This window comes from Morone saxatilis, unplaced genomic scaffold (genome assembly GCF_004916995.1).
Source record: "Morone saxatilis isolate NCDOM2014 unplaced genomic scaffold, NCSU_SB_2.0 Contig16, whole genome shotgun sequence".
NCBI lineage: Eukaryota > Metazoa > Chordata > Actinopteri > Moronidae > Morone > Morone saxatilis.
In genome coordinates, this window is record NW_023339718.1 from 339,456 (window position 1) to 356,931 (window position 17,476).

Sequence of the window (17,476 nt, forward strand, 5' to 3'; positions counted from 1 at the left end):
AAAGAGAGAGAGAGAGAGCAGGAGAGAATGAGGCAGTGTGCATCCATTCCAACTGGGTCACATCACGGGAGCATTGCGTAAGCGTAAACACTGCTGCCCCTGTGCTATGCCCTTAGCACACACACACACACACTCACACACTCACACACACATGCACACACACAAACACAAACACATACACACTGTGTCTTTCCAGAGCTTACTACTGTCTGGGAATCAGCCGTTTATTACGACAGTCTGTAGTGTTTTTCAGATCCTGCATGGCACCAAGCTGTGGTCCATCTCTTTTCTCTTGTGCTCTTTTCTCTCCGCGGATTTGCAATAAGTACATCGTGACAGTGGAGTGAACCCTCCTCTCTGTTTGCTGCCAGACTGGACAGCAGCATGACGTAGCACTTCTTCCCTGCTGCATATCCAAACACACATGCACACACAAACACACACACAGTTTTATGTGAAGAACACTGTATGTTCCTACAGCCATCATGACCTCTAAAGCAGGACTGTAAATCTACATTCCCGTGATCATCAGCAGTTCATATCACTCGTGAAGGGTTGGTTCATACAGTGTGAGGCCATCAGGGGATTTTAACTGTTCATCAAACTCTCATATGTATCAGTTACTCTGACAGGTCATCATTTACACTTCTACACAGCATTCATCCCACAGTGCAATATCACAAACATTTCCTCTTGGTGGTGGAGCAGCTGCACAGTAGCCATGCTACTGCCTACGTACGTATACATGCCTGTACAGGAAGGCTTCTAATGTGGCCACATCTTCCCACAGTACAGTCCACCCTCCCTGTGCATGCTGGGTGTGTTGTTTACAGGCCCTCAGTAGCGCTCGCCTGTTCCCAACATGCTCCGCTCTACACGTTTGGATATCTTAACACCTTTGTAAATAAACACCAATGCAAATGCGGCTCATATTTGCGAGAGTTGTTTGCGCAGTGCGCTGTGTGTGCAGGGTGTGATTGTCTATAAAAGGAACAGCCGAAGCCAGTTGTTTAAAATCCTAGTTGGACGGTTTCAAATCCCCCCCTTGCACTGAGAGAGGAAAATAGAGGGAGGGAGTGCGGATGTGTGTGTTTATATACGTGTGTGTATGTGTAGGCCTATGTCAGTCTGTCTGCATGTCAGGAGAGCCTTTCCAATCAGGGATGGGATGGGAGAGACACTGAAAGACAGACAGCCTTCAGACAGACAGACTGGGTAAGCAGAGGGAAAGAGCAGAGTGGAGGAGAAAGAGAGAGGAGAGAGAGAGAGAGACAGAGAGAGAGAGAGAGAGAGACGGAGAGGGTGGAGCTATTCCGACAGGGGCGTGGCCACGCAGCTGTCACTCACTGGCGGTTGCCATAGCGAGCGGGCGGTCCCGAACAGCGGGGCATCCAATGGGAGACGACGCTGCTTGTGTCACCATGGTGACGGGGCTGTGCCCAGGGAGGTTGTGATGGGTTGACAGGTGCGTGACAATCGGAGCTCTCTGCAAGCATGTACGCCAAAGGCAAGAGTAGCAACGTGCCGTCCGACAGCCAAGCCAGAGAAAAGTAAGTTTTATTTATGGGGGAGGAAACCGCGGCTGCGAGGGAAGTTGATGAGCGGCCGGGGGCAGTCACACACGGAGCTGCGGGAGGGGAGGGCACACGGCGCTACACTCAGCGGCATGGGGCTCTCTGCTCAGCGCTCTGCAAAGGCTTGGAAAGTTGACTGCTTCATTTATTAGAAGAAAGATAGACATTTTGTCGGAGGGTTTTTTTAATTTATTTTTTTTACTGTAATTAGACAAAGTAGGTTCGAATTGAACCCGCAGTTTCTGCTTCGCTGCTTCATTTCAGGTTCTAGACGTTTTTATTCTGAAATCCAGCAAACATTTCTGCGCTTGTTGTCTATTTCGTTTCATTCCGAGCTGTTATTTTTTTTTTTATTTAACGTTCACTCGCAGTTTTACATGACGCTCATGTGTGTTTCTACACGTGTATTTAACTGTTCCGACTGAGTGGAAATGAAGCAGTTTTTTTTGTAAACATGCGGAGCGAAACTCGACCGTCCGTCGGCGGTGGAAGCGGCAACAAAAGTCCGCGCATTTGGCCGCTCACAAGCCGCTGTGTGTGTGTGTGTGTGTTTTAAAGGTGTCGCTTTTCAAAGAGGCTGTCTTGCTCCTTGGGTCCAGTCACCGCCACTGCTACAGATAGATGAGATTTGTGACAGCAGACGGTCGTGTTGTCTTGGCGAGACGCTGACAGTCGGCTTTTAGTAAAACAGTTTGTCATGTATGAGAGGGTGCACGGCAGTTTCTGTTTACATATCCGCGTTTTTAATAGAAATGCTTGTCATGGCTGCTGCTTGACAGAGTTCACAGAGGATAGTTTGACCCAAGAATTGGAACTAATTAGGCTTTTTCCTTATCAAACTAAAAGCTTTTACATTGTAAAGTTAAGGCAGTTTTGGAGGTGAAGAGGTCAGTGACAATTAAGTGGAGTGGATACTGTCCCATCCACTCAGGTTGACTACCTAAAGTTATAAAAATGTACAATCCATGTGTGCAGTTATCATCTGTTTGTGCTACTTTGCAACATCTTATGTGCTGTAAATGCATGAGATTTAAAAACCAAAGCTAAATTCAGATGTTCCTAAACTAGAGGCACAGAGATGATCCTGTTTAAGCCCCCTTGGCGTTCAACCTTGGTACTTTCTGGGTGCTGAGAGTCAGATGGTCGGTGGGCAGAGATCAGCGCCCGCTGGGAAGGAGAAGCATGTCTTTATTGATAATGTTCCTTTGCCTGTGAACAGACAAAAACATGTAGGGCCAGTTTGCCTCTCTGCAGCTGATGAGGGGTTTAGAGATGGAGAGAGTTATTGTATGACACAACAAAGAAAATCATACAGAGCCATTACATGTCAGCTATATTTTTTCAGCTGTTTCCAGTCCTTTAAGGGTATTTGTCCTGCGGTATGTTCATAAAAGACTAGATTAATCATTTCACTTCTTCTCCCTTCTGCTGCTCCTACTTTATTGTGTCTTTTGAATCCAGTTCACTCATGTTTGTCAACAGCGTGATAGAGTGTTCAGCTCCATCCCTTGGGCCCAATTCTTTATCCCCAATCGATATGAAAAGGATAGGACTGAACAGAGTGGCTCTATCGCTGACTTATTGCATGCACTGACGGAGGCAGAGATGAGAAGCTTCCTCCAGGCCTGGAAGAGACTCTATGTGAAGCACGTGTGTGAAGTGTGTGTCAGCATGTATGTGACAAGCTTTTCTGTTGGTAGAAGTGTTTTTGCATTTTCAGGCATGCTGTGTTAACATGGCATATAAGTGGATTATGCCGGCTGTCTTTAAAGGAAACGTCTACCTAAACATTGTTACTTTCTTGTGTTATTTAGCACAGGTCAACATTTCAGCCATTCATAAAGCATGTTTATTTATTGTAAATGAACCATATTTTTTGATCAAATTAACAGCTAACCACGTAGATGCCATTTTCTGTTCAGTAGTGGATGTTTGTACATGATCTCATGTATAGGTCCTTGTGTGCTGATTTAGATTGAGGTGTTTTATGAATTTAAAACAGCTCCTTCTTACTTTTACATCATAATGTTTGGCGTCACATTTAATGTAGAAATCCATGTTGTGGCAGATGATTTCTTTGTTTACATTTCGAGGCAGGAGTGGTGTTCCATTGGGTATTAATGCCAAGGCCACAGACAAAAGAAAGGACTGGGTGACAAGAAAACACCAGATCAAAACACAGTGAAAGGCAAATATCAGGCGAGGCAGAGTTTCATTTGACTCTTAACAAGCATCCTTGTTTATCAGTGGTGTGTATCAGAGAAGCAGAGCAGGCCCAGCGCTGCCGAGTCTTCAGTTGTTTCTCATTTCTGCAGCGCAGCGGGGGATCAGAGAGTGGGAGAGACTGAGGGCAACAACAGATTGAGGGAAAGAAGGAGGAGGGGAAGAAACAGGACTGAGGGAATTTGCTGGATCATTAGTTTACAGTGTTGTAGTATTGACCTCAGAAAGGACCCCTGCAGACACGGGCCTCTGGCGTCTTGCCCATGTAGATGTAGAGGAGCTCTAAATGCAACTGACCTCTATGCATCGCCGTTCACTGGTGTGTGTGTGTGTGTGTCTGTGCGCAATAGTGTGGTGTAACCTTGCTACAAATGCATTTTGGGAACTTCGCTGCCTCGCCAGTGTTGCAGATTTCCAAACTTTCATCTGGTGGTGTTGCACTTAGAGATAAAAAGTAGTGTGATAAAAGTCTTGCATCAGGAAAATCACAAAATGTAGCATTTATTTTAAAGATTCTACATTAAATGCAGAATAAAGATATAGGTTTATAGTATGAAGTGAACCAAACAAAGTACCACTAACGGTGCTCCAGTCAGGGTTTTTGAGGCCGATCATCGATCACTAGAAGCAGTATCGGTCACTGGGTCTATTTCAAGCATTATGTTTATAGTGTATTCACAGACGCACTCTCTGCTCCTCTCTCCGTATACAGGCTGTATGTGTCTGCTCTGTTCACGTTGTTGGTCAGCAGTAAGTTTTATAAAGTCACCCAAGAAACACAACTCAGGTTTTGAATGTTTTCACCTGCGATTTCGTTGTGAGCGGCACATTAACGAGGAGGCTCGTTAATAACGTCACCTTTCAAAAACTAAACTGTTGCTTTACCTGCTCTGTGCTTGTAAAACATACTCCATATAGTGTTTCTCTCTGTTTCTCTGCAAAAGACTAAAACAAGTCCCCGATTGTTAATATACCGGGCAGCCAGCCCAAGTAGATCTAGTCTCAAAGACTGAGTAATCTTCCTGTGGAATAAAATTAACGTGTCTGCCGATTGGCTCTTCTGATCGCCGATCGAACTAATTTGAGCGAATATCGGCCATTACGATGGGTGACCGATCAGTCGGAGCAACCTTAATTACCACCTGTTGTTTTGCACGTCAGTTAACCTCTTTTGTTCTTGATGTGAAAAACTTTCAGACATTTATGGTGTTCTGAATAATGACTTATTTTAACATGACTCAAAATGATATTGTAATTAACACGTAGGATTATTAAAAAACATGCTTAAAATTTTGTCCACCAGTTTTGTTTTTTTTTTCAGGTCCAGTGTGAAGGATTTTGTGGCATTTAAGATGTAGCTGCCGATCGCAACTCTGTCCCTTACCTTCCCTTTCCCAGCATTAAGGAGAAACTATGGTTGCTCAAAACATGCTAAAAACAAAAACACCCATATCTAGAGCCAACGTTTGGTTTGTCCCTTCTGGGCTACTGTAGAAACATGCCAGTTCAACATGGTGGACTTCTTGTATCCTTTGCTGCATGAACTGTGGTAGCTGACTCCACAGAATATTAGACATATATTTCAAGAAGTCCACTGAAGATGTGGCTAAAGCTGTTATGACTTATTCATTTCCTTAATCTGTACCCTTTACAGAAGAGGATATGCAGATAAAGAGAAACATGACAAAGAAACAGATTCAATTCAGTTCAATTCCATTTTATTTATATAACACCAAATCATAACAGAAGTTATCTCGGGACAGTTTTCAAATAGAGCAGGTTTAGACTGTACTCTTTAAAGAATTAATGAATAGATATTTTAAAGGATCAGTCGACCCAAATCATAAATAAGAACATAGTCTCATTCAGTTTGGATGTGCAACATGGTGGTGAAATATCAGCTTCCAAAAAGTTCAGTTCAATAAAGGTGAATGGAATTTTGTTTGTGTTGTTCAAAGCTCTAAAAAATGACATTTGAAAACTCAATAGAAACATGTCAGAATGTGTCTTTGCAGAAACAATGTCCCTGACCTAGCCATCAATACTTTTCATTAGGACCATTTCTTAAGTAGACGGTAGTTCCAGTCAGAAATTGTGGGCAGCTGGTCTATTCACAAATCCGGGGAAGAACCGGAAGTAAATAAGTCACCATTACTGCGGTGACATTGCCCTACAGTATATGCACATTTGAATGCAAGCTGTCCAAAGAAGTGTACAACGTTCTACTTTTGTCTTTACTTTCTATGTAACGTTGCATTAAAAACTGAATGTGGAACACACAAGCCTTTACCTCATGAAGAATGCCCTGTCTGAGGCTGTACACGTTACATCAATTCAGAGGACCAAGATGCATGCCAGGCGATTAATTAATGAATCTTGAATAACTATGTAAAAAAGTAACCCGTGTTTTTACTAATATAAAAGCTAGCCAGTACCGTATTACACAGTACATCACTTGAAATGCGGCAGATGGTCGCTCCTTTTTTTCTGGCTATTGTCGTAACAAATGTCTCACTAATATGTAAAATTTGAATAATGTTAAGATTGCCATCCATATGAGTCACCTTGATCGGTGGGGGCCACTGCCTACGGCAGTCACTACGACTTGCCACCGCAGCAGTAGCGGCTCTGCTTGATGGCCGAACACACAAATCGATGTGTGGATTCGTGTTCAGATTATGCTGAGTAACAGGGACACCTGCAAATAAAACCCAAATCATCTGCATGGCTGCATACCACAAGTGGGAAGTGTTTGAACTGATCCTTAGAGGTTTAAGACATGTGAATGGCAGTGGCTTCAACTCAAAATCAGGAATATGTCCTTAATATTTCATAGCATCATACTGAGTGTAAATAAAATCTTGATGCGTAAATGTTTTGAATATGTCTTCCTTATACTCAACATCTGTGTGTGTGTGTGTGTGTGTGTGTGTGTCAGGATGAGAGGCAATATGAAAGCAGTCTTTACACCTATGTGCCTGTATGAACACTCTCTCTGGGTCTCAGACAGCAACACCGTTCAGCTATCTTTTCTCTCTCTCTCTCTCTCTGGCTGTACCTGTGTAACGGTCTGCACTTGATTTTGATTCGGAGTGACAGTACACGACCACTGACTGTGTACTGCAGTTGTTCAACGAGTGTATGTTTCAGTCACTGGCAGCTAGAGGACACATTCCACATAGTTCTGGGATTGTGGTTCTGAGTGAGTTGCATTGCAGCACATAGTACACATTCCTCTTTTCCCATTTCTGTGTGTGTAATGAATCACGGAACAAACACTGCTTAAAAGACACACACATGCTTACAAGTCTTCTCACTTCTCTCTATTTCTCTTGGTCTCACAGGCATACAGCACATGTCTGGTTTTGTGTACCTGGGTTTTATTTGTTTTTTACTCAGATTAATACGCTCAAACTGTAAACTCACAGTTGTCAAAAGTCCAACTATCATAAGTGCCATTGTTGTTCAGTCTGGAGTTCGGCTGCCAACCATAAATCTGGTGCAGACTTAAGCATTTCTGGTGCTGTAAGGATCATCATTCTGCACGCACACACACACACACACACAGCTACTTCTGAACCGAGACACCTCAGAATCCTGCCAGGAGGCTGCCAATGCAGCATTGCGCAGACTGAGGCAAAGCAGTGCATGCTGGGAGTGTTTATCCGACAGAAGCAATTCAGGCTGCCACTCTGGCTCTGACAGTGAGTCGCATTACAGGAGAACTACAATAAAAATAGAGCAGTATCCCCCCACACACACACACACACACACATACTGTATGCTCACAATGACTTACATCGACTGTGCAGGGAATCTGATTTTGTTCGTGCCTGCTGCCACCTGATGAATGTAATTGATGAGTTTTTTTGTTTGTTTACTTCAGGTATGTGTCCTTGAGAAATAACAAGAGATGACCTCATTAGAGGAAAGAGAGAGGGCGATCATTTGTCGAGTATGAACAAAAGAATGTGGCCCGAGGATAAACATATGTTGCTGGTCAACTCGGCCGGTGAAACGAGCATCGAGCTTCGAATTGTGGGAAACTAATTTAAAAACTCAGTAAGGAGGTTAAAAAGCAAAAAAAGAAGGACTGAATGAAAGAAAGATCAAAAGGGAGAGAGAGAGAGAGATTTTGTGTCCAGGTCAGACGAGGTCAGGTGATATCCTGCAGGACCTCATGGTCTAATGCCCCATAATGGCTGTGTGTCGGAACCTCTGCACTCTACACGGATCTCACGCTCTCTGTGGATCACTTACACTGGTAAGTGGCCACACCTGGTTCTGTTGGCTTAAGTCCAGTGATGGAGTAAAAAGCCCCAGTGACAACCCCCTCACTTCAAACATAAGAGGGGCCTCAGCTTCAGCTAAACTCCGCTCCTCCCTGTTTAAGTTCGACAGAGAACAACGTAAAAGTGTGTGATAATGTCTGTGTATCTGTATCCGCTCTTTCATGCTTTGGGTCAATAGAGAGCAGACTGTGTGTGTAAATCAGTAAGCCCATCTGAGCTGTCTGCTTACAGCACTTTCCCCATATGTTTCATTCCTCAAAATCAACCTCCATCTGTCTGTCATGCTGCCTGTGTGAATGTGAACTACCACATCCAGTGATCATTACACAGCTAATAGCCTCTCCAGCTCTCATGGGATGCTTGTGAACAACTGCGAGAACACAGAGAACTGTCACCGCTTCTCTACTGTTGTCTTTCATCGACACTGACGGTCAGTGAAAGAGTTTAACTTAAAACTGCTGCCAACGTGTTTAATCCTTACAGCAGTTTAGATTAGCATCAATCTGGGATGACAAGAAAACCAGAGAAGTAATGGAGCTCTGATATGTTATCTTTTTTTCTGGGTGTATAGTGCTGTCTTCAAACGAAAGTGATGATGACAGTTTGACAAGGCCCTGATAGAAAACACTTTTTAACCTGCTGAACACATAGAGGCTGTTAAAAGTCCTCTTTTATCTGCTGGCATCCCTCCTAGTCTCTCTCTTATCCCCGCTGCCAGAGATGTTACTTGCCACAGAACTGCTATCAAAGCAGCGGCCTCTTATTGAGCTGTGTCAGGCGGGGGGGGGCAAGACAGCCTCTGATCGACGCAGGCAGAAAAAGGAGTGACGTGTCAATCAACAGAGAGGACCCTGTAGAAGGCACCCTCACAGGACGCCTTGGGGTCCTTGGGAAGGATCGAAGTGACAAAAGGCCTCCGTCGGCATCAGATAGCATGTGGGAAAGAAGGGGAAGAAGGGAGGAGGGGGCAAAGCATCCTGAAAGTCTTTTATCACTCCCTTCAAAAGACAGAGGGTTCGGATGAGTGAGTTTATCACCCGGTGCTGGTCCCTTAGGACCCCATGGGTGTCCCTGAATGCTTCTGTTTTAATTAGAAACACACCATCACATCATATCTTTCTCTTGCCTTCTCGTCTCCTCTCTTCAAGGAACCCTCTCCTCTCTGCAATAGTTACAGTGATTCAGGTTGATGACATTTGCGGGAGTGGGGGATTCAGATCAGTGCACTGTAGATGAGCGTGAGACATGAAGGGGGGGGATTTCATAGTATACTTTGTGGACCATTATTAGGAAGTACTGCAATCCATGCTGTCAGGGTTTGTTCATGTTGTTCGTGGTAGCGCTTGTGGTTTTGTCAGGAAGTTTTTTTTGTTGCCCCTGGTGACACCAAATATGCACAGCTTTGCTCCAAACCACAGCACGGTAGGGACGCTCCCTCAAAGCGCTTCCTGTAACCTGAGAGCTCCAGCCAAAAGTAAATGATGTTGGTGGAAACAACACTCACTGTCTATAGGCTCAGTTGACAAAATCCCAAAGCCTGCTCACTGCTCTTATTTTTCTGATTTGCAGTCCGACATTTTTGTTTGTCAGAAACAAATGATTTACCTTTACCTGTCCAGTAATGTATAATAGTATGATGTATAATCTTTTCACCTGTTTTTATCAACAGAACTCAGCTGTGTCACGCTCACTTTTACTGTGTGACAACTGCTCTCGTGCTCACTAGTGCGGTTTAACTTGCATTTCCATTGTAAAAGCTGTAGTGTAAGTGCGGATGCTGCTGTGCCTCCCTGCCTGCCGAGTATAGTGGAGGTTTGTTGGAGGCCTCTCTGCTGATATTCCTCCATCATTGATATGCAAGCTGCATCGCACAGGAGCTAGCGCAAGGTTAAGCATGCGTGACGGCCAGGCTTAGGAACTGCTTCAGACTCTCTTGCTCTCTCTGTATCTCTCTCTCTCATGCGCACACAAACACATATTCCCTTACTGTGCCTTCTGTCTGCATAGCCCTCAGTTCTTCTACGTCTTGGCCTCAATTGTCCCTTGTGTGTCTTGTGAAGTTAAACCACAGAGTTCTTCGCTTTACTGTAATTCTTCAGAAATGTACAGTCCTTACATGACCACATACAGTACAGGCCATCCATCCACTGATCCCTATAAAGTCCTCCATGACATTTTCTCCCCTCTGAATGCCAGGCAGTATATCCTCTCGCTTAGGATTTAAATCTCTGACATTGAGTTCTTGCCTTTTTAAGGTCCACTAAATTCCATTTCCCATTCTCAATGAATGACACAAGGTGTAGAGCAGGGCAACAGGGAATAAGTACAACCAGTACATGTTTTTGGCTGTTTGTTTTTTTCTTGGCGGTACTGTTCTTTTACATACATCTCATACATTTTTACTGCTAATTTGCTAATTTATGCAACCTCATGTTGTAGCAAGATGTATTTCTCTGAATGGTTAGTCATTTATTTATACTTCCTCCAGAGCCTCTGTGCAGGCCTTAATAGCCTCACATTCTTCCCTAAATTGCTGTAGATTGCCTTCATCTGTATCAGTTTTTTAAAAATCTCATCTTGAAGCTTTGTTGTTCAAAAGAATAGAGGCTTATTAGATCCCTTTGAAAGGAATTCTAATCCTATAAGATTAGAGCAGTGCCGTCTTACCAGTCGTCTCCTTCTTGGTCTGGTTTGTTTGATTGTGGAATGTTTCATTGTGTGAGCTGAACAATGACGGTGTGTCGCTGGACGCTATGAGGAGCGGGCGTGAGAGGAGAGTGACACTCCTGCATACTACTGTACGACAGGGAGATGTTGTCCAAGCTCAGTTAGAGGATGGCAACTAAGAAACACCTCAGCCCCACTGTGTGTGTGTGTGTGTGCGTGTGTGTGTGTGTGTGTGTGTATAAAAGAGAGAAACATGGTCATAAAGTGAAAGAATATGCCCAAAGTAACATGATCGAGTGTAAGATACTGTAGTTTGTCCAACAAAATCTTATATACTTTTCCTTATCATACATAAAATACTATGACTACCTATGTACTATACTATGACCACACTGCAAAACAATAATTATTTTCCTTTATTTCCATGTTTTATGTTTCATCAAGTGGTGAGGATGCTGACTTTTTGCTTGGGACGTTCAGTCATATGTAGCCAGTTGCATATTTAGGACTTATTTTACATGGTTTTCATTTTAGTATGAGTGAGGCAGAGACGTTTTAACTCCTCTTAGGTTAATTGGCTAGCTAGCTACCACTGATAAAAATCTGCCAGAGAGCAGACACCGACTGGAAATGAAAAGCCTGTTTTTGTTTGAAATAAGACAAGAACTCATTGTTTCGACAATTACTAAGGAATGTCAGGGGTAAATCTGCCACCGCTATCATTGTAGACTCTACATAACGGAAACTTTGACAGGCATGGCAACAACAGTAAACGGTCAATAGTGTGTCTATTTTATTATCAAGTCGTCAATTGACAATTAATCAGCAACTATTTTGATCATCGCTAAGTTACTATTTATCGATCCAAAATGCCAAACTTTGGCTCGTTCAAGCCTGTCGAATGTGAATATTTGCTGCATTTCTCTATCATAGTAAACTGAATATCTGTGGGTTTTGGACTGAAAACAAGCAATTTGAGGACATTACTTTCAGCTCTTGGAATATTTTCAGATTTTAAGCAATTAGGTAGTTAGTTGCAGCCTAATTCAGTTGTTTGGTGTAATACTGAGAAATACTTCTAATATTTAATTAATTTTGTTGTCTTCCAACACCAGTGTTTTGGTCGTTTTGTAGACAGAGCTGGGATTTTTTTTTTAAATACTCAGTATCTACACTCACAATCCATTAAACTCCCCTCTTCCTGTGAATCTCTAAAAATAGACTTTAAAAGAATACAGTAATTAACCTCGTATGATCACTAAGTGTTGTCATCAAATTCTAAGTTCTCTCTGTAAACAGCAGTTTAATATTCTGGGCTTTATGGCTGTGTTGCATTCAAGATTTACTGTAATAGCTTGTAGAGAAAGTTGAACAAGGAAAACACTCCTAAAAATCATTGGTGTTCTTTCAGCTGTGAAATTAAACAAACTCCCCACGAGAGGTGACTCAATCTAAACAAATCAAAGCCAATGAAATGGAACTCAAATTAAGAAAGTGATGGATTTGCCTCAGCTTTTATTTGATTTATCCACTTTACATGTTCTGAAAACAAATTTCAATTGTATAAAAATCTTACTGGCTGAAACCTATATGTAAGTGACAGAATTGTATATAAAGGACACAACTGGATTTTTTGCTCAATTAGTCTGTTAGTAAACAGCAAGCTACCCATCATGCTCTCTCACCATCTCTCTGTTTCTCCCTCTCTCTGATAAGCTGGCATTTCCTGTTATCTCAGCCCTGGGCATTGTTGTCTGCTCTGTGAGACAGTAGAGTCTCTGCACTGCTGACAGAACAAGAACTGTTTCACTTTGTCTGATTGTGCCTGTATCAGGCTTCCTTTTTATTGTATTGTGTCTGTTCAAGTCTTAATTGCAGCTGCACTAATTTGCTATTTTCAAGATGCAAGTGGGGGAGTGTATCCTGCCAGAGCTGCCACCAGTCAGTCAGCATAGTCTGGTACTCACCACCCACTGAACTCACAGTCAGTATTTTCACTCATACACAAAGCAAAATGATGAATTTATTCATATTCAATAATAGAATATAATTTTGTTTGACTACAGCTATTCCAGTGACATAAAGCAGGAATCTAAACATAAACTATGTTACTAAATGTTGAAAATCACTGATAAACTGATAAAAATAATTGTTAGTTTCAGCATTAAAATAGCAGATTAGTAAGTACGTGTAGTGAAGTCATACCAATACCTCCTTTTTCTCACAATACTGACTTCAGCGCCTAAACGCGGGACTGATCCAATACAAGCTGTCAGCAAAGTAATTGTTTTATATTTAATGTAACATGAGGCAGTAACTACACATCAGTTCTTTATAGTAGGTCCAGGGGAAGAACTTTTAAATATGAAGTTTCATAAGTTTGTTTCAGTTTTATAACGACAGTAAGAAATGTTATCCATTGTGGCTTGGCCTGAGAGACAGCAGTGTGAGCTCAGTATCAACGCCGATTATAACCCAGTGTATCCGACTGATGCATGCCAATAACTGTCATGACAGTAACCATGTGACACTGAAATTCTCTGCTAATTTAAAATGTCTCTGGATTATAGCATTTCATCTATGTGGTGCTATTGATTTTAATTTTCATTTCAAGTTGGGTAACATGTTTTTAAACTGCCTCCACAAATATGTTTCAACAGTTAAGCTCAATTAGAGAATGTGATTTGCAGCTTACATTTAGTTTACTTTCTGTTCTTCCTCTGAGACTTTGTGTTCTGTCTGCTACTTGCCATCTCTAAAATAATTGATGATAACCAGGGCTGGGTGTAGTCTTTTGGAGATACATTCTGTGCTGTCTTCACAACACAGGGCGTAGGGTTGCAACTACAGTTGGACTTGTGGTCATGGCATCTTGATAAGTTGGCTGTTATCAGTCTCTGTCCTGTTCACCATGTAGCTTGGGTTACTTACTTTGTTCTTCTTGTGTACATTATTCTCCTCTCTTATAAAGGATTTTAAAAAAAAGCATATTCAGAGACACTTAGCCCATTGTAGTGCATTGTAGATGATTGTAAATCTTGAAAAGAAAAGAATATCTCCGTCGCATTTGGGCTCTGCTGGGTTATTGCTATTATTAAACTAACTAATTTAATAAAATTCCAGAGAATGAGTGACCAAAAAATACAACTCTAAAAAATCCACAAATGTTAATATAATTAAACAAAAACTGAGCATTCATTTGCATCTGTTAAACAATGTGTAACGCAAAACATTACAATCTATGTTCCTTTTTTATTATTTATTTTCACCTTGCATTGGACTGTCCCAAGCTCAGGGGAGGAGAGGATTCTGGGATCTCTAGTTAATGAAAGGTAAACACAAGGTCTACACTGAGGTGAGCCAAAGCACGCAGGGGTCTTCCTCTCCATCAGGATATGAGCTTCATTCTTTTGACTTACTACGCATGACATTTCACCTCTCTATTGGCAAATTCCTCTCTTTGCAGGAGGAAAAATTTCCCTGAAAGCTACTTAACTGTTTACAGCTACATACAGCGATGAAACATTTCCTTTTAATGTATTTATCAGCTGATTGCAGGACATACAGCACGTTGCTGCATGTCAACATCACTATCCCTCAAGTGCAGTTAGCTCATGTGACAGCATTTATCCCCCACCTGCGTGATGCCATTGACATTTTATTTGTGTAGCTGGTCAACCTCTCACACAGTTCTGAAGTCAGCCAACTCCATTCATCCTCACTGTTCTCAGCCAGCGCAGGCTACACCGATCTTTGCCAAGCCGGTGTTAGAGCATTCAGGCCTGTCACCCAGCCAATGCTCCACTAAGGGCTTTACTATGTGTTGTGGAAGTGAGAGGGATAAAGGCTACGACAAACATTTGCTCAGCAAAGCAGCGCGTGAGACTATCTCAGCAGAGACATGAACAGATAAAGCACAGTTTATTTGACTATGAGTGTCTCTCCTCAGGCTGTTTCCATGACGGATTATGACGCGTGTTTTGTTAATCTTCAAATCTGTAGTGAACTTTTCACTACTCCTCCCAGTTCTCGACTATGCACCAAACCTGTAGCTGAAGTCTACGCAGCAGCCGGTCAGAGAGAATATACTTTGAATATCTCAATACAAGTGCTCTGCCTTTAGCAGGAGCCATTAGAGAGACCCCAAGGGATGCCGTGGAAGGGTAATGGAGAATATAGATTTAACTTGTGACCATCAGCAAAAATACCAATTAGAAATGCATCAGCGAGCAGCCAGCGATAGAGCCACAGCACACTGCCAGTTGGGGATTAATTGAAGGCATGTATTTGACTGAGATCTTGCCAGAAGTTGAAGGAGTCTAATGGAAGTCTTGTCACACTTAAATAATACATCATCTTAATGTTGATGGTTGTTTTCTTCTACATAATGATACAAACTTTATCTACATGCAGGTTTTGATGTTATTTAATGCACTTGCAGTAGTTGCATTATGCAAGAAAAGCTGTATTAGGTAAATAACAACATAAAACATCTCAAAGGTTAGCGACCAACTAGTTTTTGTCTTTATAAATTAAAAAGGCAGATATTGTCTCGTTCAAAGCCTCCTATTCTCCTATTGTTTGCACGACGGGTTCACTTCTACTTGTGAAAATCCAGTGTTAAAGGGATGCGTCAGCCTAATATCAGCTCAATCTCTCTCAGAGATCCTCCCTGACAAAGGTGTGTGACAGCAGCAGGCGTGTTCATAATATTGTCCTTTCCAGTTTTGCTCACAGGCTGCAGCATCACTCCTATTCTGCGCTGTCCTGACCTCCCCTCGCTGCGCTTCCCAGCTCCTTTCATTAATCATTTACTCTCTCCCTGCTCTGTCTCTCTTTCTCTTTCTGTCTCCCCCTGTTCTCTCTGCTTGCTCTTTCTCTTCCTTTCTACCCTCTGGTCCTCTTGTTGCTGCTAATCTTTATCTCTTTATCTTTCTCTCCATCGCTACATCTTCATCCCTCTGTTGACTGGTAAATTACCTATCTTTGTCCTTCCCTCGATACTATCAGCGTGTATCACCACCTTTGCATTCCATAATCTTCATCTTTTCTAGCTTTTTCTTGTCTCATCTTTCAAACTGTAAGATTTTTACTGTACTTATCCTTGTTTGTGTGTGTATTGTCTGTTTGCAGAAGAGTTAAAAGAATGGCTCAAACAAAGCATCTACAGTGCAGCTAACAGCGCTTTCAAACAATTAATCCACCCGCACCTATAGCTGTGCAACTCCCCTGCACCAATTCATTAAAACTATACTTTTGCTTAATGAAAGTGCATAAGGGATTGGTCCACTGGAACCCGATTTTCCACATAAAAAGATTTGACCGTGATCCCGTCGCTGTACCTTTCCCCGACAAGGTTTGTGCATAAATAGCCCTGTTTTGAAGATGCTCTTCACTGTATAAAGGCTCCATAATCCCCATGGTTGTTTAGGCTGTTTTTTCCTCTGTTGTTTTCCTGAAGCCCTGCGTATAAGATGAATTATTCAGCATTGTAATGGGTCTATATTTGTCGTTGTTTATCTTGCCTCAGTGCCCCCGCCACCCTCATCGATGCCCTACCACCATCTCTCTCCCAGCTTTCACTTGTCTGTCTGTCTGGCAAGCATAGCCCAGTCTACCCGCAGAGGATGCTCCACTTTAATGAATGAAGTGAAGTCATTTAGCAAGGCTCTTAATGGCACGTAAAGCCCCGCTGCTAGGCTTGATTAATCAGGGAAAGTGTTTGGCTGTCACACACAGGGCTGTCCTCAGCAGGGGCAGCAGCTTGATGGCTGCGCTCTCTTTGGCGGGGTCCCTCTCTCTCTTCTCGCCAGAGTTGTCTGGAGCCCGAGCTGCCAGCGTTCTCCTCATCCACAGGTGGCGTCTGTTTGATGGTGGGGCTTTTAGAGGCTTGATTGCAGAGAGAGCCCGCTTGGCTTTGCTGTAGACTGGGCATGATGATGATGATAATGTTGATGATCCTACCTCTGAGTCAAAGACAGGTGTCTGTGATTTGTGTTGCTCTTATGGCCTGTGTGATATCATGAGAGGACGGTGCTGTCAGTGGGCAAGGACACAAACAAAAAAGAGTAAACAGCTTTTAAACAACAGGTCGTTACCACTGCCTCATGCAAGACAGCCAGACTCATCATATGATTACTATAAAGGGGGTGGGCAAAATACCAGAAACACCAGAATGCACTTTCATAGCCCTGCGGTGAACTGTATGTTCGAGCTTATTGCAGATATTGTATAATGGTGAATGTTTAGTCAATAAATAACAAGCATTTGAAGTCCTAAATGCCAAACTTGGTTTTAGGTAATTTAGAACTATTACATAGTTTGTCCAATGTTCTTATACTAAAATATCCAGTTGGTCGCAGTTCTTTAAACAACATCTAGGTGTATCAAGATTCTCCCTAAATGTAACGCTTTTAAATCTGATAAAGCTGATGCATGCTGCTAGGGGTAGCTGCCTTTGTTGTACCTGCGGTTACTGGTGTCACTGCCTGTATTGCATCAGTCATATATGCTGCAAAATTATGTAACATTGTGACGAAAAAATGTCTCAAAAATCATGATAACATGCAGCCAAACAAGCTGCATTGGCAAAGAGGCACAAGTAGATCCTCACCAACCCTGAATGAAACCACATGATGGGATATTTGATGAACAACAACACAAAATACGGATACAGCAATGAGGCTGTAACTAAACTTTGTGAGCTTTACCAAACTGCAC

General features: G+C 42.4%; 1 protein-coding gene across 1 annotated transcript in view; it reads left to right on the plus strand.

Moving 5' to 3' along the window:
• The first annotated feature begins 1,409 nt into the window (after positions 1–1,409).
• si:ch211-130m23.3 (uncharacterized protein LOC558547 homolog) overlaps positions 1,410–17,476 on the plus strand; it is a 53,771-nt gene continuing 37,704 nt past the window's right edge. Inside the window, exon 1 of the mRNA XM_035658627.1 lies at positions 1,410–1,550. Coding sequence (XP_035514520.1) covers positions 1,495–1,550 — 56 coding nt within the window. The 5' untranslated portion in view covers positions 1,410–1,494. The remainder of the gene's footprint in view (positions 1,551–17,476) is intronic.